Source organism: Oenanthe melanoleuca, chromosome 1A (genome assembly GCF_029582105.1).
Source record: "Oenanthe melanoleuca isolate GR-GAL-2019-014 chromosome 1A, OMel1.0, whole genome shotgun sequence".
Taxonomy (NCBI): Eukaryota; Metazoa; Chordata; class Aves; order Passeriformes; family Muscicapidae; genus Oenanthe; species Oenanthe melanoleuca.
In genome coordinates this window covers 10749943-10773395 of record NC_079334.1, presented here as the reverse complement: position 1 = coordinate 10773395, position 23453 = coordinate 10749943, and the positions used below count along the sequence as shown (strand labels likewise).

General features: G+C 42.3%; 1 protein-coding gene across 3 annotated transcripts; it reads left to right on the top strand.

Annotated features, from left to right (window-relative positions):
• Window positions 1–8366: 8366 nt before the first annotated feature.
• Window positions 8367–23115, top strand: CREBL2 (cAMP responsive element binding protein like 2). Of its 3 annotated transcripts, none has more exons than XM_056481920.1 (4): window positions 8367–8615; window positions 16628–16825; window positions 17893–18040; window positions 18759–20575. In XM_056481920.1, coding segments are annotated over exons 1-4 (363 nt in total). In that variant the 5' UTR covers window positions 8367–8600; the 3' UTR covers window positions 18761–20575. The 3 variants fall into 3 exon arrangements, with proteins under 3 accessions (XP_056337895.1, XP_056337893.1, XP_056337894.1); XM_056481918.1 differs by lacking the exon at window positions 18759–20575 and adding an exon at window positions 22738–23115 and having other exon boundaries at window positions 8427–8615; XM_056481919.1 differs by having other exon boundaries at window positions 8427–8615; window positions 18671–20575.
• Window positions 23116–23453: the final 338 nt, after the last annotated feature.

Here is a 23453-nt window from a genome sequence, read left to right as displayed (position 1 = left end):
GAGGAGGGCAAACTCCCCTGTAAATTGTCTGGCACCAGGGATTTGGATCTGAGAGGTGCTGAACAGATCATGTGTGTGTTCTTCTACAGTGCCTACCAAATACATGTGTTGCAGATACATGTGCCTCAGGGTACTTGCCTGCAAAGATTGTGTCGACCCAGTGAGAACCTGTACCACACTGGTAGTGAGTGCAACCTGCCTGGCACTACATGTTCTTTGCTGAGAGTTTTTTTCTATATTCAGTGATTTGTTCCAGGAATGTACACAATGGCACTTTTCTGGGATTCCCTATGATTTCCTTTCTCACAGGATGCCCTGTGACACATACATTAAAAGTAGTAGTCTGCTGCCAAAACTGATGAAAGATCATCAGGGATTGAGGCAGACAGGACCTCCAGGGTTACTCACAAATTCCAGTTTCATTCTTTGAATTGATGTATAGGACACCAGTCACCAACCTAAGTTGTGAATCAACCATTCTTTCTTGAAACTAGAAATTAAAAAATAATTTAGTATTTTTTTGGACTTCATTTTCAAAATCCCAGTTGTTTCTAAAACATGCTGGGTCTAATCTGCTAAAACTGTTTTAGAGCAACTTATGATTTCATTTTTCAGGAGTGGATCTGTGCCACCTCACAGCTTCTATGCTCAGTTAAAAATGATGTCTAAGTGGGAGTCAGGTGCTGGCACTAGAAAGCAGGCAATTGCATCTTGGTGGTATTCTACATTTGTGAGTCCCTCCTGTGCCTAGCCAAAGCATGTGTGGAAGAGGAGTGAACTTGTAAGAGTTTCTGTCCATAAAGCTCCACGTGGAGCAGAGCCAGTAAGAATCAAGCTTGCTCTTATCAGTACACAGACACAATAATTCAGTTAATTTTGGATGATTGATTAATGGGGACATTGCTCATATACCCAGTGCATGACATTTCCTATTACTTGTTCATATCATTTGAGAGTTAAAGGATATAAATACTTAGGAATTTCCCAGCAGTTGGGTTGCCACCTGTCTGCTGAACACATTAAAGGGGAAAAGGGTGAGTTATATTCCATTTATGAATGCTGTAGCTATCTGTGTGACTCTGAATAACATTTCTAATACTGTCAAGTGAAAATTTTCCATAGCAGTCTCAATACAGATTCAGCAATAAGGTCTTTTCTCCCCAACACAACTGGACATTTAAAGGGTGGTAACAAAGGCAGACATAAGGGAAGGGAGTGATTGCCCTGAAGGAAGTTTACAGTGCTCTGAAATGATGCTTCTTTTCATAAGACAAGTCACAAGAGAGCTAAGACCTCTATATATGCAATCAAAGTAAACTTTTAGCAAACAGCTGTCAATCTCTGTATAAATTCATCACTTCCTTGGTTAATGTTTATACCTGGCATTGTAACAGTTAGTTAATAAATAGCTCATTTGTGTGAAGAACTGGTGATGGTAAAAACCAAAAAATATCTGTAACAAACACACATACAAGTACCCCACCTGCATTTCTTTTTGCAAAGCACCTGTTGAACTGATTGCAAAGCTATTCTATGGAATGACATCATTCAGTTCTATGAAAGGAGTACCAATGGGTCTGCTCACAGCATCTATAATTAGCTCCTTACCTCTAAGTTTCAGTGATCTGAGCAGCACACTGATGTAAAGGTTTTAAATCAGCTCCTGGAAATGCCTTTGAAACCAAGCAGCACCTAACATGGGCATCAGCACTACATGTGTATGTCAGGCTTTCTTCTGCAGCTTAGCCTGGGTCTTAACAATTGTGGAAAATACTTGAAGAAAACTCCTGAATGTTCTATCTGTAAACACATAGCTGTGGATCTCAAGGGATCCTGGAGAGGATGAAAGCTCCACTTGTTCTAGGTTTACTACCTCGAATTACCTCATAGCATCATTTAGCATTTTTGTAGAGATATACCCCAGTAGATAAAAGCCAGGAATGGTCTCTCATGGGGAGGGGGAGCCATGCAGGAATTGGTAAAGCTTTAATATCCACTGCTCCTGGGTCTGACAGCAGAACTGCTGGAGCCAGTGCAGGAAAGGGGCACAGACACCTTCTGCTGCATGCAGAACCACCCTGCACAGCCTGACCAGAAGTGGTTTGTAACACCAGACCATACGTGAATCAAAACATTTTGTATAGTTTCTAAAACTCTAGTCTTAGTTTCCAGTTCTGGGGGGACAATAGAGTCCCCAGTCACAAATTCTAGAGGGAAATCCTGAGGTAGAAGTTAAAAAAAGACCACTTGCTTAAAAAACAAGTAACTTGATTTCAGTGCTAGTGTTTCACAGAGCCCATTTCCTTCTTCCCTTGGATCAATCTTGTCTGACATTTATTTAGCACTCTTGTAAAATTAAAAAGAAATAGTAAGAGTTCAGTGGGTGGGTTTTATTATGACATAGGGGATATACATACACCTGCCCCAGTCTTGTACTTTAATGCTTTTTGCAAACTACTCAATATTTTCTAATTTTGATCTTATAATTACAGCTAATTCTCCAGATCTTCAAACAGTTGCCGCAGATCAATTATGCTTTCAAGTCAGAGATAGTTTGGAGCTTACAATTGTTTTGTGTATACGTGTGTGTGTGTGTGTGAATGAGAAAACTAGATATTTATGTGCATTTGTAGTCAGTCTTCTTGGTTGTTAGATTTTTTATATGATAATTTGAGAACCATCAGCAATCTGACTTGCAAATTTAAATGTCATTTCTTCCAGTGATGCCAAGATCAAAGTGAGCAGAGTTAGAGGCATGTGCCTGACTAAGGAGTTTACCAGAACTTCTAAGTCTCTCATTTTAATTGTTACCTAAAGTACTCCAAATACCTGAGAAGCCCTTCCAATTTGCTTTGAGTTACCAAGAGAGAAGCATAGGGGTATTTACGGTCACTGTTTAAGTGTCAATAGTACTTTTCCAGAAATCTGACAAAGCATCAGGTTGTGTGAAAGTAGAGAAAGAAATTCAAGAGTATCTGCACTTTCTTAGTGGGTTGCACCTGGCCGCCCTGATAGACAAATTTTTGCAAGCTCAGTGAAGTAAAATGCAAAATTTGATCAGCCTATTTTTCAAAATACATGCATAAAAGTAACATTCTCTAAAACCAATCTACCCATGTGAGTCAAACTGTGTTAGCTCCAGTCACATTAAAAAAATGTGTTACCTGTTATTGTTCTTCCCTTTTCATCTACTTGGAGCCTTCTTTTCTCCAGGCTGAACAGCCCCAGCTCTCTCCAAAGGAAGGGAAAAGTTGCTGGATATTTTTTTCAGGAGATACTGGTGGAATGGGAGCTCTGGGACACATCAGGAAGATTTTGGGAGCCATGAAGAAGGGAGCTGACAACAGGTTAGGGGATAACAGTGCTTTTTTTCAGTATATTTCTGAAACAACTCACTTTTATTTCCCCTGCATGGATATGGATGGGTGAGGCAGGCAGTCTGTCAGCTCCAGGAGCCTGCTGCGTATTTTCCCTGTTGCATTGAAATTCCCTGTGAATGAGTGCTACCCAGGAGTAGATCCTTCATTTACATTTATTACAAATTAATGCAACACTTTTTGCAGTGTAGATTTGATCCTGTAAGTAAATCCTGTTCACATGAGCAGTCTCATTAAATACAAACCTCATTAACACAAATACAAGGCTCATGGGCAGCTACAACAACAGAGGAAGTCAAACACACTTAAACACAGTTACAAATCAGAAGTTAGCTGGTATGATGCTGACTTAAGATGGGGTGAGCAGTGCAGGCCTGGACAAAGTGCTGTATGTGATGCTCCAACCCTGCACATGAGGGACAATGGCATTTCTGAAAGTAGTCAAGGTCATCATGGAAGTCCTCTGACCCAGTTGCAGTGCAGATCCAGCCTGCCATACAAGTCCTTCAATTTTTGCTCAAGCTATGCAGAAACCTTGTTTATGCCCTTGGACAAGACAACAGTATCAGACTTAAGATTAGTAAATGTTTTGAATGTGAGTACAGCCCATGCCACAGAATCTGGGGCTGTACAAAAGTGTTAAAAATGATTTTATGTCTTGTGGAAAGCAACCAGAAATGCTCTTACCAGAAAAGGCAGCTACCAACAGCAGTTTTGACTGGCTGTAGTAGGTATGCATATGCAGACATATTTGTTTGCGTAGGCCAAAGGGGAATAGCATGTTGCAAAACATTTTAAGAACCAAAAAAGAAAGAGACACTGAGCTGAAGTGGATTTTTAAACCTCTTGAGAATGAACAATATGCCTTTTTAGTAAACCAGTTGTGCACAGAGATCAATGTACACAATTAAAAGACTAATCCTGCTGTAAGTTCACCTCAAGTATTTCATGAATTTCACATGATCCACCCACTTTTTTTCTGTACCTCTGCAATTACCATATCAGCAGCAATAATTCTCTGTTGTTCAAGTGCCAGATACAACATGGCTCTCACATTCTGGAACGTGGCATATTGTGCTGTTCTGTTTCTTTGTTGTTTTGGAACAAAATCGAATTTTACTCACTTGCACACCTCATTGAACTTTAACCCACTCTTTGTCATCTTCTTAATCAGTGATTTGTTTGTCTTGATCCTTGGCTCTCAGTTTCTTATATTTAGTTTTAAATTTTGTATGAAATCTATGTTATTCAAATGGCTGTTTTTTGACCCATTTCTAGTTTTCCCCTCTGATCATATTTGAAGCTACCAATCATATGTGTGAAGCACGGGATCATCTGACTTCTTTTTTTCCCTTCCACAAGCTAGAAAATATGAAGTAGCTCTTTTCCAACTGCAGCATAAGCATTTTCATGCAATACTTTAATTCACAGATACTCTTCAGCAATAGTAAAAGCATCATGAGCTCTGTTTCAAGATTTTGCTTATGTGGGAAAGTTAGTTTAGCTAGATAAAGCAGTAACTTTTCTGCCTCTGTGTATGCACAGGACAAGAGCTGATTATTCCAAATTATCTTATTTCAAGTCCATTTTACTTGAGAAGTACATTTGCAATAGCTAAACAGCCTTGTAGATGTGACTTCATGCATTTGCAACTACAGAAGGCACTCATCTTGTCACAAAGTAGAATTTAGCAAATACGAGAGTCACCCCCTTATCAACATTTAATTATACAGTGTTTAGGAAGTAGCTGCAGATCAGGCTTCCAATGTGCTGTGCTTTGTTCAAACACTGATTAGGTTTTAAAAATCAACTTTCAAAAAACATTTGTTTTAAACAGAATTTTCTTTTAATCATACCAGGTGATCAATCACTGTACACTATGCTGTTCATGTGTTTGCCAGGTCTTCCAGGTCTTTAGCACATATAGCTGATTTCTGTAATGTGAGAAAAAAATACAAATTAACAACAAACTGGTATGCTTTTATCCTAGTTATATAAAATATTATATATATATTCTATATATTCTATTCTATTATATAATATTCTGTATATAAATCTATAGAACATTAGGTAAATAAACTTTTTTGGGTCACTCTTCAGTGACAAATACTTTAACTGAGGGGTTTAAATAACAAGTTAAAGGTGTTCTCTGTCTCAGTGTGAGCAGAGTCTACAAATTGAAAGACAGTGATTTTCTTCTATTTCCAGAAACATTTCTTGGGTATCATATTAAAGGATGCAGAAAAGTGCAATTTCTCTATCAGTTCCACAAAAAAGAAACCCAAACCCCAAGGGATTGAAAGACAGGCTATTCTTGCACAGTCTTTGTCCCATGGCAAATGAGTTAGCATCTCTATTAAAGCAATTAACATCTCAGTACATTTGGAAAACAAACAAGAGAATATCTTAGCTTTATCTTTGCCTTCACATCTATACATGAACTCATCTCAAAGGCTCTGAATCTCTAAAGACTCCACAAATGTACAGTGGAGCAATTTCAGCAAAATGCTTGATACCAAAAGATTTATTCTTATTTCAGGCAGGATTTCAGAGGAACAGATTTTGAATTGCCTGAATTAACACATTTACAGATCTAGGGAGAATAAACACCCTGTTGGGATGTGTTGAAATATGAGCACATGGTGCAAAATCACTCTGTGAGTTATATCTCTTTTTTAGTCACACTGACATAAGCAATGATTTTTAAGCTATTGCCTGATTGCCGAACTCACTTTATTTATCTTCCTCAAAGTCTCTCTGGATTTCAGAAGCACAATCCTTCTTTTAAAAAATATTACTAATTTCATCAAGGACCTGCCAATAGTTATTGCACAGAACAATATGTGACACTGAATGTAACACAAGGTAGGATTTCCTTGGTGTATGTCCAAGTTTAGGACAAAACTGGGGAAAAGCCTCCAGAGGAGCCCCCCAGACTAAACCCCCCTCACAATTCCTCCCCCCCACTGGGCTCGGAGAGAATTTTACTCGGGGGGAAAAGTGGAAAAAACTTGTTTATTAACAAACACAAGAAAAAAACACTTCCCAGCAACAGGAAAGTACAATCCCAGATGACAAAAGAACTGTTTTCACCGAAGTGAGAGACGGTCGCTGCTGGGAAGGGCGAGAAGCTTCTTGGGCAGGCTCCGGAGGCAGTCTCTGATGCTCAGGTCCCGTCCGGAGCCGGTACAGATCTTGGAGCTGAAGGAGAGAAGGGGGAGGGGAAGGCAGCAGCAGCCGGGGCAGAGCCGGGGCAGCAGCAGCAGCAGCGGGGCAGAAGCAATAGGGCAAAAGCAGCGGGGCTGGGGTAGCAGCAAGCAGCAGCAAGCAGCAGCAACAGCAGCAGCAGCAGCAGCAGCAGCAGCAGCAGCAGCAGGGCAAGCCAAGCAAGCCCAGGCCCCGGGGCACCACCCCCCCACAGGGGGGGAGAAAAGGGCACCGGCGGCAGCTCCATGCAGACAGCGAGGTGTGGGAGCGGGAGAGGAGCAGACAAAACACCAACCCAGGACAGTGTACATCACTATGGTTTAAATGTTTAAACTGCTAAAATCAGTATAAAACATCATAATCTTATGCTCTCTCTGTATGTGAATATTACACATATTACTCAGTTCCATTCACAATTGTTCTTTCTGACAGACTCCCACTCAGCTCACATGTCCAAATTCATCCAGGAGGACAGCAGAGCCAGGGTGGAAAAGCAGACTGAAAAGCATAGTTTGAGTTGTTCCCTGCTAATATACAGAAGCTCTTAAGTGCTGAGGCAGGGAACTTGTGCTTTACCCTGGTCAGAAGCTGGGAGCTGTGCTTCTTACGCGATAAAAAGCAGGATGGATATTGTGGGGCAATCCAGTGGGAAGAAAAGATGCAGCTATAACTTTAACTTGCTGGTTAAAAGAATTCTGGCCTTTCTGAATCAGCACCAGGGCTCTGTCTAATCTCCTCCCTCCACTCATGTTGCAACAGAGAGTTGCCTAAGCGAGCTATGTTGGCTCTTTGCCACTCAATATTTCCCTTCACCGGGGAAACCCCCAGCTGCCTTTTAAAGGCAGCTTTACGGCCCAGGAGAGTGCCAAGGGCAGTATTGAGGCGCCCCACCACCTTCGGGAAGAATTTGAAGGCAAAGGTGAGGGTCCATCACAGGAGACAAGCCCATAGCAAAGTATTCCTTCCACTTTATTGGCTGATGCTTCTTGTTTAACACACTGATCATCCCTGATTTTTTTATTACTGTTTTTTCAAGGGGGAACTGCCAGAACTGATTCGTTGTATTTGGACGAGCAGATAGGAAGCAGTGTGCAAAATGCCTTGTCTTTGACAAATGAGAAGCATATAAGCTTATAGAGGGAAAAAAAAAAAAAAAAAAAGCTTTGGAAAGTGCTTTATCTAGCAAGCATATTCCTCCAAGAGGAAGGTCTGTGATTCAGGGGGAAAATCCCATGACAAAGCCTTCAGCCCTAACAATTGCATGTAAGAGAGATTAAGTCATGGGAAACTCCTGCGATTAGAATTGCATGAATAAAAAGGAACATGCAGCAACATGAAACACACCAAGCTTCAGGTTTCACCGCCAGCTTGAAACGTGGGCCATGCTTAAGAGAATTGTGCACTGGGGTATCCGTGTCTTTCCAGCCAGCACAGGCTTCATTTCCAGGCACAGACACAGGACGATGGCCCGGCTTTGCATCGAGCATTCAACATTCGATCTGTGCCTTGTGTCTCCAAGAAAGTCCTTTGAGCATTCTCAAAGGACTACAGCGACGGCTTCTCCAGGCTGGGGGAACTCAGTAGTGTCCAGAGAAAACACAAACAACCAAACACCCCAAAACACCAGCAAAAAAACAAATACAGTTGTTGAGGTGAGGCGGGGAGTGCCCGCAGCCTCTTGGGAAATGTAGTTCGCCCGGCCGGGGAGGCGAGCACCAATCATCGCGCCTCTCTTCGGCTGGGCCTACTGGGAGTTGTAGTTTTTTCCGACCCCATCAGGGCGGCGGCCAATGGCGACGGGGCCGAACAAGACTAAACTTCCCAGCGTGCACCGCTCTGCCGGCGCTACGGTGCCCCTCGGCTGTAAACAAACATGGCGGCGGGTGATGGCGGCGGCCGCGGGCGGCCCTGAGCTTCTGTGAGCGGCGGTGTCCGCCGGGGCTGCGGTCGGGCGGGCGGCTCCGGCTGCTCCTCGAGCAGGGGCTGCAGCCGGGCTGATCGGGGCTGGCGGCACACATGGATGACAGCAAGGTAAGGGGCTGCGGGCCCACCCGGGAGCTGGAGCCGAGGGCAGCCGGTGAGGCTCTTGGCGCAGGGAGCCTTCTGAAATCTGCTCTTGAGGGGCTCTGCTTGCTGCAGCCGCCAGGAAGGAAGCCTGCCTCCTTAGACAGCGCTTCGGTGCTGCTGCTGGTCTTTCCTTAAAGCTCCAGGCATGGGCCAAAGGCTGGATTCCACCGTGGTGTGGTGCAGTGGCTCATGCTCCCACATGCACCCTGGATTTATTAGATAAATAGCCACTGTGCACAGATGGCGAGGTGCGAGGGCAGCAGCAGCAGCAGCGTGGGTGCAACCCTGTACTGGGTGCTGGAGCTTGGATGCTTCCAGCATTGGGGGAATCTCATGAGAGCAGCACAGTGGCATCCCTGAAGGTGCAGGGCTTCCAGCTGAGCAGAGCCGAGCAGGAGAAGGTGCACAAGGAGCACATCTTCCCTTGCTTGTGCCTAAAGCAGGCCTGCAGGGACAGCTGCTGTCTGCTCAGGGCAGCCTTTGGCAGCTCAGATCTCAGCTGAGTTTGGTATTTCAGCTCCCTGGAGTGCTGGTAATGGGTTATCCTGGGGGTCGTGCTAGAGACACCACTGGAATTTTACCAGAATAAAATGACACAGCCCATGACTATCTGCCTTGATTCAAAAGGGGAAAAAAATACTTAACACAATTTCTTATGGAATAAGGAAATTTAGAAGTGATCAGTAATGTGGCAATCCACAATCTGCAGAATAGATTGTAAGGCTATGGAAGGTTTATGGTGATCTGCTATTTTAGCAGATATACAATTTTATTTTATTAACACCTTGTCTGAAAGCTGTGAAGGAGGTTGGGGGAAATTTGCATCACTGATGTCTCACAACTCTGGGAAGTGTGTGAAAGTTTGTGTAATTTGGGCAGTAGTTTAGAAGATCCAGAAGATTTAGTTCTGGAAGCATATATAGTTCATGAGCATTATTTGATTTTTATTTCTTTTTGTGTTCTCCTCCATCAGACTTAGGCTATTTCTACTACCCAGCTTCCAGATTTTCATGTAAAAATAACTTTTGGTCTAAGATTGTGTTGTGTGGAGTTCTGATAGTCTGCCTTTTTTTTTTTTTTTTTTTTCCTGAAACATTTAACATTTTTTGACACATTTACTAAATAAAATAAATCTATTTACCCAGTCAGAAAGTCAAATATATTTGTTTTAATTGATGTGGAGTTGAATAGAAAAAAAAAACAACAGAAGGGAATATTCACAAGGGAATATTCACTCTTCTTGCTATCTTCACTCCTAAGTTTTTATAGTTCATGAGGCCACAGGTCACCCTGAGGGTTTGGTGACTCTGTTCAAGAGATGCCATTTCCCTTGGGAGGGCTCTTCCCATTGCAGGTTGCTGTGTCAGGATGAGGCAAGCACTATTTGTACCTCATTTTATGGCCACTGTAGTTACAACTGGAGCCAGCATGTCTTTGAAATCTCCTAAGAATTCCACTGAGTCACTCTTTCTTCCTTGCTGAGGGGGTTGGCCTGTGAAAGGACTGTCCCTGTGAAAACTCAATCAACTAAATTGTGTTGGTAGTGTAGTGACCATTCTAGAACTGCCTGCAGCCAAGTTTAGTGTTTGCCTTCATCTTTGTGACACAAAGAATTTAGAATTGAGCTTGTAGGCTGCAAAGTTTTCCCCAATTCATAGTGCACTTTAATTTATTCAAATCTGGTTTAAGATAGCATTAGAAGAATGGTTCTTGTTTACACATTCCTCAGAATTGGAAGGAAATTGCAAGAAATAAAGGGAGAGGTAGAAAACCTTAACATCAGATCTAGAAACATTTTGTTTCATTTTGGAAGGATGTTCTTAAATTATTCACATGCACACACACACAAAAACACAAAACCCAAAACATGAAGTCCTTTTCTTCTTTAGAACTGCTTTAAACTAGGATTTAAAAGTGTTCAAGTACTGGCCTCACTTCTTGCTGTGGTTTGAGCTATTGGAAGGGAAAGAGTTTAGTAATGTAGCTGTTCCTTGGCAATTAATTCCTGTTAAAACAACACTTTGCATCTCTGAAGTATTTGGACAGAGGAAAAAGGAGAAGCTCTGTTATGGTGGCTTCAGCCTTTAAAGGTGAAACTTCTTGGCTAGTTTACAAGACTACATATAACATTATGTGTTTGTTATATGCATTGGGAAGCAGAGAATGAGGGCTAGGGTAAGAAGTTGATAACTCTTGTTAGCCAACACTGAAAAAGATATATTACTATATTTATGGATCCAGCAACTGTTGATGTCTTGCTCTGGTATTCATGCAGCTTTCCTTTTTGAGGGAACAGTTGGTATTAGGACGGGAGAAGGCTCTCAGCAAAGGGCTACACCCAAGGAGCTGGGTTGCTTTCCACACAGCCTGGCTGTGAGACATCAAATACTCAGTCCTGTGTGGTCCTGAGTCATAATAGTGGGGATGTAGGTGCCCCTTGGAGGGAGTGTGGGAGCAAGCCAGATGTGTAATCTGGTGTTTCAAATACAGAGCTTGAGGGGTCTTTGGATATGAGCTGTCTTGTAGCCTGTGACCCTCGCTGGTGGGACTGATGGAATCAGAGAAAGAGTAATCTCCCAGGCAGTCCTGGAGTCAGCTCTGGGTGATGCTTTGAATGCCACAGTAGGGTCAGAGCTGCTGTGGAGATGCCCTCAGTTGTTAAGGTGGTGGGCTGCTATGTTTTCACCCTTCAGGGCTTTTTCAGAGTATGCAGGTTCTCAGTGTACTGGAGAAGTCTTCCACCCAGGATCATGTCTGTGAGAAATCACGTCTCACCTTTTAAAATTTTAAAAGGTTTCTTGAACCACGACAAGAGACTGAATAAGGAAAAAGGAACAGTGCTGAGTGCTTAGCAGCAGCCAGAGGCACACTGCCCACACCTGTAACATCCCTTTACCTATTCTAGTGGTAAGCCAAGCCCCTGGTGAGCCAGCCCTCCCCACACTTGTGCATATGTCACTGCTCAGTCTGCAGTCCTTCCTGCTTCAACCTTCCCGATGGTTGGAGATTGACTTTCAACATTACAAAACTTATGTATATAAAAAACAGATATTAACAAAACTTCTTTCGACCTCATATCATACATTCAGCATTCACAAGAGTCAGCATCACACTATCCATTTATTGCAATGTCCAAACATAAAGCATTCTCATTACTGCTTGCTGGGAAATACAAAACCTTAACAGCTTTGGTTATAATTTGATATGAGCAATTTCAAATCATTAGATGTTTTAAGAAGCGCCTGCTCAGCATTGTTCAGATGACATATCTACTCATATTTGCAAGGAGTGAGTGAAATGGAGGAGATTAAAGCCTCTAAACCAGCTAGAACAGTTTTATTTCATTGTTACAGTGTGCTGGGAGGATACACATGGTAGAGTTAGCTGACCATCCCTGAGCCTGAGTTCTGTCAGAGACAGGTTTTAAAAAGTGCCTGGTTTCTGTTAGTGTGAACTGAGAGAATGTGTAGGGCACAGTGGTGGATGTAATTCCTGTGTGAGGCTCTAAGTCTTTCCTTGGGTGAAGAGCAGGTTGTCACCAGTGAAGTGGCAAGGTAGCATCTGAGTGACTGCTGCCCTGAACTTTAGCACTTACCCATCTGGGTGCCTGCATGACACTTAATGAAAACTTCATATTTAGTCCTAGCCCATGCTTTTTTAAAACAGACATTGCAGCAAAGACAGACAGTATTCTTTATCCATCTGTGCTGAACATGGCATTCTTAGGACATGAAGCACTTTGTATGGTGTGAGTTTTAGGATTCATTTCTGTTGACACATCTGCTTAAGACTTAGATCGTGTTTGCTCACTAAATAGTATCTTACATTTTTGGATCATTATCGGATGCATTTTGTCTGCCAGTGAAAGTAAAATAATTGTTTTGAGCATATGAAATGTCACGAAATGGAGGAATTACAAGCGTGCTCTCTAGCTGGGTTTTGTACTGCTACTGTGAGTGGTATGCTTTGAACTGGAAGATCAGAAAACTTCATCTTTATTAGCAGACTTGTGTCTGGCTTCATTTGCTTTCTGATTTTGTAAAAATATTTGCAAATGGGAATAGATTCTTCCCCTCTCTGCTGTAATACAGCACTTAGGTTTTATTTCTTACCAATCATTTTTATGGCTCTATATAAATGTAGATGAGTACCATTTCCATGCTGCGTTAAGTTCTGCACACCTATACCTCCAGCTGCCAGTGCAATAAAGAGTTTGCTTAAGATGGATCTCAAGCACTGGTTGATGGAGCTGCTTGTTTATTGGTAAATGAGCTGAGAGATTCTGGGAGAAGCTGACCTGGTCAATGTGATCAGCATTTTCATAAGAAAAACTGAGCAGTGCCTGGGGTAGTGTTGCTTTAATCTGCTAAATTGATTGCAGCTTGCAAATATTATGATGAGGCCAACTTTGTCCCAGTCTTCTATCTGAGTGGCTCAGCTTCTCAGGGCTTTGAATGCTAGTGGCTGTATTTTGCGTGCATCTCCTTCCTGAGAAGGACATCACTGCTGTGCATTCTGGCAAGGATTATGGAGTGATGGGCTGCATGCTTCTAAGGAAAAATCTAGAAGTCTGAGGAATTTTCTGTATCAGGTCAAGTAATTGCAGCTATTTCCAATTCCAGGTCATATAACTTTGTGCCTGAACACTGATGGGAGGCAAGAACGAGGTTATGATCAAAGTGGGGTATTAAAAGGAAATATCTGTGGAATCACAGAATAGGCTGACTTAGAAGGGACCTATTGGGATCATTGAGTCTAATTCCAGCCCTGTGCGGGCCACCCCAAAAACCACACCATGTGCCTGAGAGAATAGTTATGTTCTTCTGTTTTCTGAATTCTGAGTGAACTGAAATGGAAGCTTGGTCAGATCTCTAACTAATGCATGCCTTTATTAATATTTCTATGGAAAGTTTTATGATTAATGTTGTTCTGAGTCTTGGCTGAATGTGACTCCCTGAAAAAAACCCAAATCTCCACTGCTGAATGCTAATAGATCACATCTCTTTATAAACTCCAGAGGAGTACAAAGGGACAAAAAATGTTTGCTTGGTCTGTTGCCATGTTCAACATCAACCATCACTTCTGCTTTGTCTTCTTTCTGTCACATCAGCATAGCAACTGAGCAGGCAAACAGGACTAGAAGCCAGGGAGATATGGTAATGCTGGCTGGGGGCAAAGGATTTCTCAGGCCTCTTTCTCCTCAGCTGGAGCTTCTAAATATTGGTGAGGAAAAACTGATGAGGTTGCAGGATTTGATTAAATTGCTTAGCATTTCTGCCATTGCAGGGTGATCTGTAATTGTGTGGTGAGCTGCAGGAGCTTAAAGATAGTATGAGGCTTTGGGTTAGTGTGAAGGCAGATTATTAGGGTGTTAGTGCTTAGAGTCAAAAGAGAAGGAAGCTTTTCATTATCTCCATAGTCCTGGTGGTTGGAGCATTGGCAAGTAACCATGGTTGAATGGTTGAAGAGGTACAAGCCTTTTTCCTGCCCTAAGGGAGCTTGTGTGCAGGGCTGCTGCAGTGGTAAAATACCTTAGAGGGAGAGCAGTTGGCACACCTGTCTGTAGAAAGAGCCCTGGAGTGACCATAGGGAAAGTAATTTATGGATCATGGTGGATCCAGGATGTATTTGCCTTGTGCTAAGCAGTCTTTAACTTGCTGATTGTGAGAAATGGAGTGGTGGGAACCATTCACCTGCCTGAGGCTTTGGAGACAGGGCATGACTGTCAATGGTCCTCTGCAGAATCAGGACTCAAGGTACTTTTTTATTCACACAGCAGTGTGGGCTGTGCTGGGGCTCCCGCCTTGAGTGCCCCCTCACTCGAATTCTAGAGGTCAGAACCCAGAGTGGCCAAGGTTTTTTAAGAGAGCTGCAGTCAGTGTATGTCTCTACAAGACCTTATCTGGCTCTTGAATTCAGAGATTTACTTTGAACTACCTTGCATTAGCACAGAAAAGCCTCAGGTGCTAAAAGTCTTTGGAAACTGAAGTACTTTGGCTGTAGTGTGTATAATGTAATACCCATCAGTCTATCAGAGATAGCAAATTATGAGTGCCTACAGCCCCACCTGGGAAGATTCTGTGTGGTTCTACCTTCTGCTGAGCTGGGAGTATGGATCACAGCATCCATAGCCAGGAGTGTTTCCATGAGAGGACAGAACTTGTCATGCCTGAAAGAGGACAGTCACTTTCCCTTCTTTAGAGCTCCTGCCCCCTGCCTTGGCCTCATCTGGTTAGTTTTATCTCACTTTGAACTACATTAGATTTTTCTGGGCTAGAAAATCTTAAGGGGAGTACCTTGATGAAGTAAAGAATTATTTAAACTGTATTCAGCAGTTCAAGTGTAAAAGAGCTTTATTTTTTTTTTCTTTGCTTTCTGAATGTATTGTGTTTGTTTCATTATCATAGATGTCCATTAAGTACTTTCTGTTCTTTCATTTGCTTATGGCAGGCAGCTACTCCTGAATAAATCAGGAGGGACAATACAGAGAGGGTAGGATTATGTTGGCATGTGATTGTTGACTCACTTTCCAAAGAAAGAATAGGCTCAATTGTATAATCCTTTTTTTTCCCTCTTCATTCTGGCACATCAATTCACTATGTTATTGTTTTTATTGCAGCTTGCTAAGTTTGCAGAACAAGTGACTTCTTTGAATGTTAAAAATGACTTATTTTGTAGCTTTTCACAGTAAAAGTTTTTTCTTTTTTTTAATTATGAACTCTGGTATTTTGAACACTGCCCAGTAGAAAAAGTCTGTCTGTATCCAAGGGTGGTGAAGTAGTAAGGCAGCAGTGAAATTCTTGTATGCAGGTGTTTGTGTTAGGTGTATTTCTCCACACCCCCTCCAGTCAAATAGTGTGGTCAGAATGCAAATAAAGAGAAATCCTCACTTCAGAGGAGAGTTGAGGTATGTGGCTGATGTAATGCTCACTGGGTGATACTGCCCAATGACCAGTGAACTAAGCTTCAGACCATATTTAAGACTTTCTTGTGCCATGCCCCCATGTTAACAGTAAAATATTTAAGTGGGGAAACACAGAGGAAACTTTTGTTTTGTTTTGGGGTTTGTATTTTTTATTTGGTTTGGGGTTTTTTTTTTTTTGTTGTTGTTGTTTGTTGGGGTTTTTTTGTTTGGTTTTTGTTTGGTTGGTTTTTTGGTTTTTTTTTGGTTTTTTTTTGTTTGGTTTGGTTTGGTTTTTTTTTTGTCTTTTTTGTTTTTTGTAGCAGGACAAGCTCTCAGACCTGTAAAAAAGGAGCCACAAAGAAGAGGGGAAGGTGATTGCAAAACCTGCATTCCATAGGGCAAGAAACTAGGGAGTTACATTTCTGTAAGGGGCATCTACATTAGGAACAGGGAGAGTTCAGCACTGACAGGTTGTGTGAGGAGAGTCACCAGGCTGTGGAGTAATGCTTTGAAGGTGAACATGGCCACAGTGGTGATGTCCTACTGGAGCAGAGGCAACAGAGATAGGGCTCAGTGTGACTGAGTTCCCTGTTTAGAAAAACTCCTCAAGATTCCTTTGAAAGAAATCTAGCCCAAGTGAATAATTTGGAATTTAGAGTAGACTGAAACTGTTGACTGCAGTAAAACTAAGTTTTGCATTATATTGATAGAAACATACATTTCTTCCTAAATTGAAGTGTTAATTTCTATAATATAATATTTTGAGACCTGCTAGAGCAGGGGCTGTTGGTGATATGAAAGCAATTTCACTACGAGCCGATTATGCCTCCTCAATACCCAGATACCCTTGTAGATACCTGAAGTAGTGTGTTCAGTTCTGGGCTCCCCAGTATGAGAGAAAAATAAAGCTACTGGAGAGAGTCCTGAAAACTTCACAGCTCAGCATTCTTATTTACTCTGTTGCTCCAGAATGTATATTCAGGATTTTATTCTTGAGACTCCTAGTAGTTTCAGTCACATGGTTCCAGCATTACCTTTGCAGACAGGATTTTATTGTGCCCTTCCTTTCCAGGTGGTTGGAGGCAAGGTAAAGAAACCAGGCAAACGAGGTCGTAAACCAGCCAAAATAGACTTGAAGGCAAAACTTGAAAGAAGTCGTCAGAGTGCAAGAGAGTGCAGAGCCAGGAAGAAGCTGAGGTACCAGTACTTGGAAGAGCTGGTTTCAAGCAGAGAGCGAGCCATCTGTGCTCTGAGAGAAGAGCTTGAAATGGTAAGGAACTCTCATTTAACCTAACCCTCAGTATTATGTGGGACCTGTCCTCCTGAACACTTGTTCTTGGGAGCACAGTGACTGACAGTGGCATTTGGCTGGCCAGGAGGTATCAAAACATCAGATGCATCCAGCTGTTTGCCTGCTTTGGTGTGTAGAATATGAGTTCTGTCTGCTAGTTCTGAACTGGAAGCAAGCGAAGAAAGTGCCATTTTGTTTGAGTCTGTTGTCTTTTAAATGTTTGATTTTGAAAAACCTTTGACAGAGGTAGGTTGTGGGAAGATTTATTGAAATATCAAAGGGCAGACATATATCCACAGGGTGTCATTGCTTCTCTGTTGGGGAGGTGGATTCTTGCAGCATGGTGTCTGTGTAGGTGGTTCTAGGATGTGTAAGATGGGGGTCTTGGCCAGATAAGCAGCATTAACCAAGAAGAATGTTTCATCTGGAAATACAGACACATTGATGTCATTGAAATATCAGCAGCACTGAGGACACTGCCTTGACCTGGCTTTAGGTTTGTTTAAATGGGCAGGGCTAATCACTACAAGTCAGCAGGTTTAGGATCAGGTGAAAGGCCAGCCAACCAGCCACAGGTTTTTGATGTGCTTCAGGGTTTGACAGTGAAGGATTTAAGAAGAGGGAAGTAGGAATAAGGCACATGTGCTTCCACTGTGCCTTGCGCAATGGGAAAGGACCTCTTAATAGTCCATCAGCCCCAGAGTCATGTGAAATATTTGTTTTTAATAGGCCATGAACTGGAACGGTATTCTCGCATAGCAGCGAGAAATTGCACAGAGTGTTCCATGGTGTTTAATAATTACAGTATTCTGTCTAGGGCTGCCTCTGAGTAGCAGTTTATTGACTGCAAGAGGCTTTGCTGAGGCCAGGTATGTGGCCATGGCCACGTGCTCAGCTCATTAGGGCCCTGCAGTTTCGTAAGAGGCTTCAGCTCAGTACATTCAGACCTTAAATGAATATACCGGAAGGTAAAGATTACAGCCCTGTTTTGTCTGCTAATGTGATCCTGGCAGTTTGCTAAGGCCTAATGTGTTTGCATATTTCAGTACAAGCAGTGGTGCATGGCCATGGACCAAGGGAAAATCCCCTCGGAAATAAAAGCCCTGCTAACTGGAGAGGAGCAAGGCAAAGCACAGCAGAACTCAACCAAACTTGCCAAGGCTGCAAAGACAGAGGCAAACAGCAGCAATCCCTGTAAGTATCCAGCCTGTGATTAATTCCTGTTTTGTTACATCTCTTGTGGTGTAGGAGGATGGCTGTGGTGTAGGAAGGAACATAAGGATGTGCTTTTGGGCACAAATAGTTGATTGAAGCAAAGAGCTTAGTGGGTGGTACAAAGACTCTGTGTAATGTTTACATGGACAACACAGAAATTCCACTATAGAGGAAGCTGGGCAGTTATTTTAAAAGAAGACTCTTTGTGTTTCACCAAAGCCTGTGGAGACCTGTGAAAACCTTAATTTCTTACAGCATTTTCTGGTTTTTTTAAATGCAAGCTAAATGGAGCACATAAAACATAATTGAACTTTAAAAACTTTACCAAGAAAACATTATTCTAGCTGCAGGCACTCGAGAGAAATGCTGAACATGGGATTTCCTATGGAGTCTTCTTTCTGTCTCCTTTGTGCTTTGTGCAGAGAATGGAATAGGTTTCTTCTGGGAATTGGAAAGTGAAAAGACCATGTGATACAAAGTCATATTCCTGATACTATATGCAAAAAGAGAGAGTTAAGCTGTAGCATGGGCAATTCGATATCTTCTACTTTTATAATAATTTGTGCTACAGGCTACAATTACACGTGACTGAAAATTTTTTAAAAATAGGAGTTTCTAGCATTATGTTTTCAAGAATCAACATGAAAACCACTTTTTCAACCATAACAATCTTCCCCTGCCGGTGCATCATTCTCAGGAGGCCGATGCAGAACCTTCCGCGCTGCAGCAGAGGTGGCTCAGGAGCTGGCAGGAGGAAGAATGCTGAAGAGTGGATGCATCTCCAGGTGCAGGGGAAAAGATCTCAGGCTGTTTTCTTCTCTTTGCTCCTCCCCACAAGAAATTTTTTTATTATGGTGTTCCTAAGGCTTTGTGAGGTGGGGCTTTTGTGGCAGCAGGTATTGGTGTAAAGTGGAACCTTGTTCTTCCTTTCGCTACACTGCCCTCCCCAAATACAGCTATGGCAGCTTTGGGACATTCCCAGCAAGAGTGGGGCTGCTTTTGTATCAGAGCCCAGGATTAGGCTGGCTTTGTGTTTGGTGGTTATGTGGCTGTTAACTGTTGTGGAACTCTGGGAGGTTCTGTAGAACAAGAGCAAGAGAAGGATCTCAAAACAGCTTTGCTAAAGCCAAGCCCAGTACTGTAGGTTGAGAAGAAGGAGCTGGATCAAAGCTTTCAGTAAGATTTGTAGCAATGTCAGTTGTAACCTAAATGCAAGTGTTGCTCTTGGCATCCATCTGTAATGCAGTGTGTCTGCTGTGTGACTGGGATTCTTAAAGAGGTACTGGATACATTTCCTGCACATCCTGGTTTAGGGCAAATTTGGGAGGAAACTTCCAAAGAGGTCCCTCTAGAAAGCAGATTCAAGCAGCCTCTCCCCCAACTGATTTGGCAAAAGATTTCCTTGGAGAAAAGTGGAAAAAACCTGTTTATTTAACAAACAGAGTATTCATAAGCATAAAAAAATGAATAATATTAAACAATAAAACCTCTTGCTGTTCTGAAGGGATGGCAAATTCAGGAAGTCCTTGTTGTGGGATGTAGCTTGGCTCGCTCAGTCTCCATCAGTCCCTCCTGCACTGGAATGCAGCATCCCAGGCCCCAGTGGGCCATGGACACAAGCTCCCGGTGCTCTTCTGGGTTTTCGGTCCAGAGCAGGTTTGAAAGTTCCAAGAAAAAGAAAAGTCACAGTCCAGGGAACTTCTCTGCCTCAGCTAGCTAAAAACTAACTAAAAGCAAAGGAGAGCTCTCTCCCTGTCCATGCCACGGGCAACACAGCCCAGGAGAAGGATGTGGGGGTGCAAGTGAAGTTTCTGCAAACAAACTCCGCACTTCTTGTTCCCCCCTTTGCTCTCAGAACCAGTCTTAAAGGTGCAGAACTCAATATCCAGCATAAACAGAGCAGACTGGGGATACAAGCATCATAGAGGACACTGCTTCTGCCCATACTTCTTCCACCGGGTGCATTTTCCACCCACTGTGCTCCTGGGAAGATAGTCAAGGCATGTCCCTGCAGCCTGCTTCCAGGAGGGGAACAGCAGCCAGTCCCTCTCACCACTGGGCCCTGCTACCTTTCCATAGCTACTTACATTTTGGTCCCTAGTACCTCTCTGGAGAGCAACTTAGTGTGAATTCTGCTATGCTGTCCTGGTTTCCCAGCCAGAGACAATGCCAGGGACTGGTAGCAAGGAAAGCAAATTGCATTAGTTTGGTTTTGTAGTAAGAAAGGTGATGGCAAAACTCTTGTGGGCTGATGTGCTCTTCCCAGTTACTGGCAGATAACCTGGCACTTTCCTCAGACTGCTCTTACTCCTGGATATGCTTTTTGTATTCATATGATGCAATGTAGAGAGTGGAGCTCAGGATTTGCAGAGGGGATTTGGCTTGCTTATTCTGTTTTGTTTATGACAATGTCTTTATCTGTATTTTGTGAAATGCATGGAGCATTTTTTAATCTTACATTTTCAGCATTGTTTCATAGAATAAATATTACAATAAATTACTTTTCTACACTGAGTGTTGCCTTTTTTCATTGAACTAATTGGGTCTGTTTAGCATTGTCTCGATTCAGGATGGGGCAAAAGCACTGAAAATAATCAAGTACCATATTTCAGTGTACAGCACAGTTGTTTTCAGAATTCCATTCTAAGCACCTGTATATTGAACATTAACACATGGTTTTAGGTTTATTCTTTAGATCCCTTCAACCAGGTACTTAGTTAGCAATTGCTAAAAATGTTGCAGAGACACACAAGACTGTTAAAAGAGGTTAAGTCACACTGAAGTAGAGATGGGGAGGATATGAGGGTTCATGTTGTGTTGTCCTATTCTGCCCATCCCCATCATCCACACTATGTATCTGAAGGTCTGCACTGCAGATTGTCCTGAATGATAGCAATAAAGCCTACCCCTAAGTTTGGGGATTTTTGTTGATGTTCAATCCTTACCTGTTCCTTTTCCTGGATTTTCTGGAGGAAGAAAAACCATAGGCCAAATGATCAGAACTATACTCTGCCAACCTTGTAGTTGGACTTTATAACATGATCATACCAGAAGTGTAATGGATTATTTTGGGCTAGAATTAGTTTTACACAGTCCACTTTCAATTGTAAACAATGTATTGTAATTAGACACGTATTTCAAATGTTATGCAGGTGCTTAAGTGTCTTTCAGAATCAGGGATGTAGAAAACATGCAGAGGAGTTATGGTGTGTGACCAGAACAGCTCTGCCCAGCACTTGTAACGTGACAAAACACAGCTCTCTCATCTTGCCAGAAATACCCTGCTTACTTTCTTCCCTCTTTCTCTGTTTCACATGCTGTGACACCAACAGGCCTCTCAGCAGAAAGGTTTCTTTTCTGGAGGAAATGGAGTTAGAATTTCTCATTGTGAGCAACAGTTTCTTCTGTTCCTTGTTGTGGTGGCCCCTGCTTCTTGGCTTAGTCAGCGCTTGACGTTACAAGGCTGTGTTTGGCAAGCTGTGTGGCACAAATAGTGTATCCATGTTCTGACAGGTTTCTTGTGCTTCCTGCAGATGGACAGAGGCCTATTACTGCCTGCATCATCCTTGATTGTCCTGCAAGCAAAATCTGTGACATGTAGTTACAGCTCTAGCTGCAGCTTTTCCATCTGCTCCAGATACTGTAGTCCATTACCAAATGTAGGATTCCCAGCAGCAGTCATTCATTAAAGTTCTGTGGCTTCCATCACGTAGTAGGTAGTGCTGTGTTACACATTTTTTGGGTTTAGCTGGATTCCTGGGAGTCCTTTATTTTGAAACTTTAAAGTTTAGCAATTCCCCTTAAAAACCAGCAAGTGTTTGTGGTTCAGGCTTGTTTGCTGCTCTAATGCTCATACTCTTCATCCTTGTTGGGGTGGCTCCTGGGAGTGATATGGTCAAATCCTCTGGTCATCTAGTTCCCTAAATAATGTAGGTTGCTATGGTCTCACCCTCTCTTTGTGTAGGCTGGGTACAGCCTTTCACACGTTCCTCCTCCTGTGAGTGAGCACAGCTGGTTCTCTCTCACAAGTACTGAAGAAAGGAAATGAGCCTGGAAATGCCTCATTTTCCCACTTGCCATGGAAATTTAATCTTCAGCCAGACCCACTGAGCTAAAGGTGGGTATCTCTTGGAAACTGTCCAGTGTCCACAGTCTTAAAAAAATGTTGTCTGTTTGTTTATTTGGTATTTACACCAACACTGGAACCCTGTTAGGGTTAAGTGTAGACTGAACTCAGTGGTTAATGATGGACTGTACAGTTGCACCAATCCTTTTTGGGGAGTGTAACCCAAGGGTGGACCAGATAATGGCAGCTTCATAAGAAAAACATGCAGTAAGTGTTGCCTTTTTGTATGCTGCATATGTGCTGCATGCACAGAATCCTGCAGTGAAGGGGACACATTAAATTGACTCATCACTTAACTGAGAACGTTTTGTAATTATGTGTAAAATAAAAGAAAGTATTTTCTTTTCACAGTCTGCTTTCAAAATCTGATAATAAATGTTTGTCAAAGAATTTCCTGGTGTTTTTCAAATAGTAACTTTATCAGGGGTTTATTTTAATGTATTAGACAAATTTCAAAAGGCTTTTCTCTTTCTTGACAGCTGAAATCTGGCCAACTTTGAGAGTGCTTGTGACTGATTGTTTTCCCTTTTCTCTCTCTTTTACATTTTAGGGTGAAGATTAACCTGCATCAATAATGAATCTAGTTTTTCCTGAAGAACTGGAGAGGATTTGGGATCATAGCTCCATTTGCTTCTTTCCAAGAAATTTTAATCTCTATAATTATCTATTAAATTACTGTTAATATAAGAAGTAAATGTTTGAGACTGGTCTCAAAATGCAGAGAAATCAGAGGAAAAGCTGAAATAACAACCAAAGTCCTCCTCATTGTGCTCAAAAATTACAGTATGGGTGACAGAGGATGGGCTAATGTAGAAATCCCTGTTGGAGGTAAGCAGGGCAAAATACCAGTTTGTGAGTTCCTGCTCTTTGTGTAACTGAGCATTAATTTCTCCAAAAGTTATGTCAATAAATAAAAATTTTACATGGCTCTATTGTGAATTTGTATGAGAAAACATAAGCTTCCAATCCACAGGAAAACCTGAAGTGTCCCACACTGAATAGCACATCAGCAGACTAAAATTCAACTGGTGCTGTATTTATGCAATGTTCAGATTTTTGTATGTAGATCTATCATGGATTTCCAGTGCCTGAGGGGAACCTGCAAGAAAGATAGAGAGGGGCTATTGACAAGGGCCTGGAGTGGCAGGACAAGGGGCAATTACTTCAAAATGACAAAGAACGTTTAGATATCAAGAAAAAATTCTTTACTGTGAGGCCTATAACAGATTGCCTAGAGAATCTGTGGATGCCCCACCCCTGAAGATG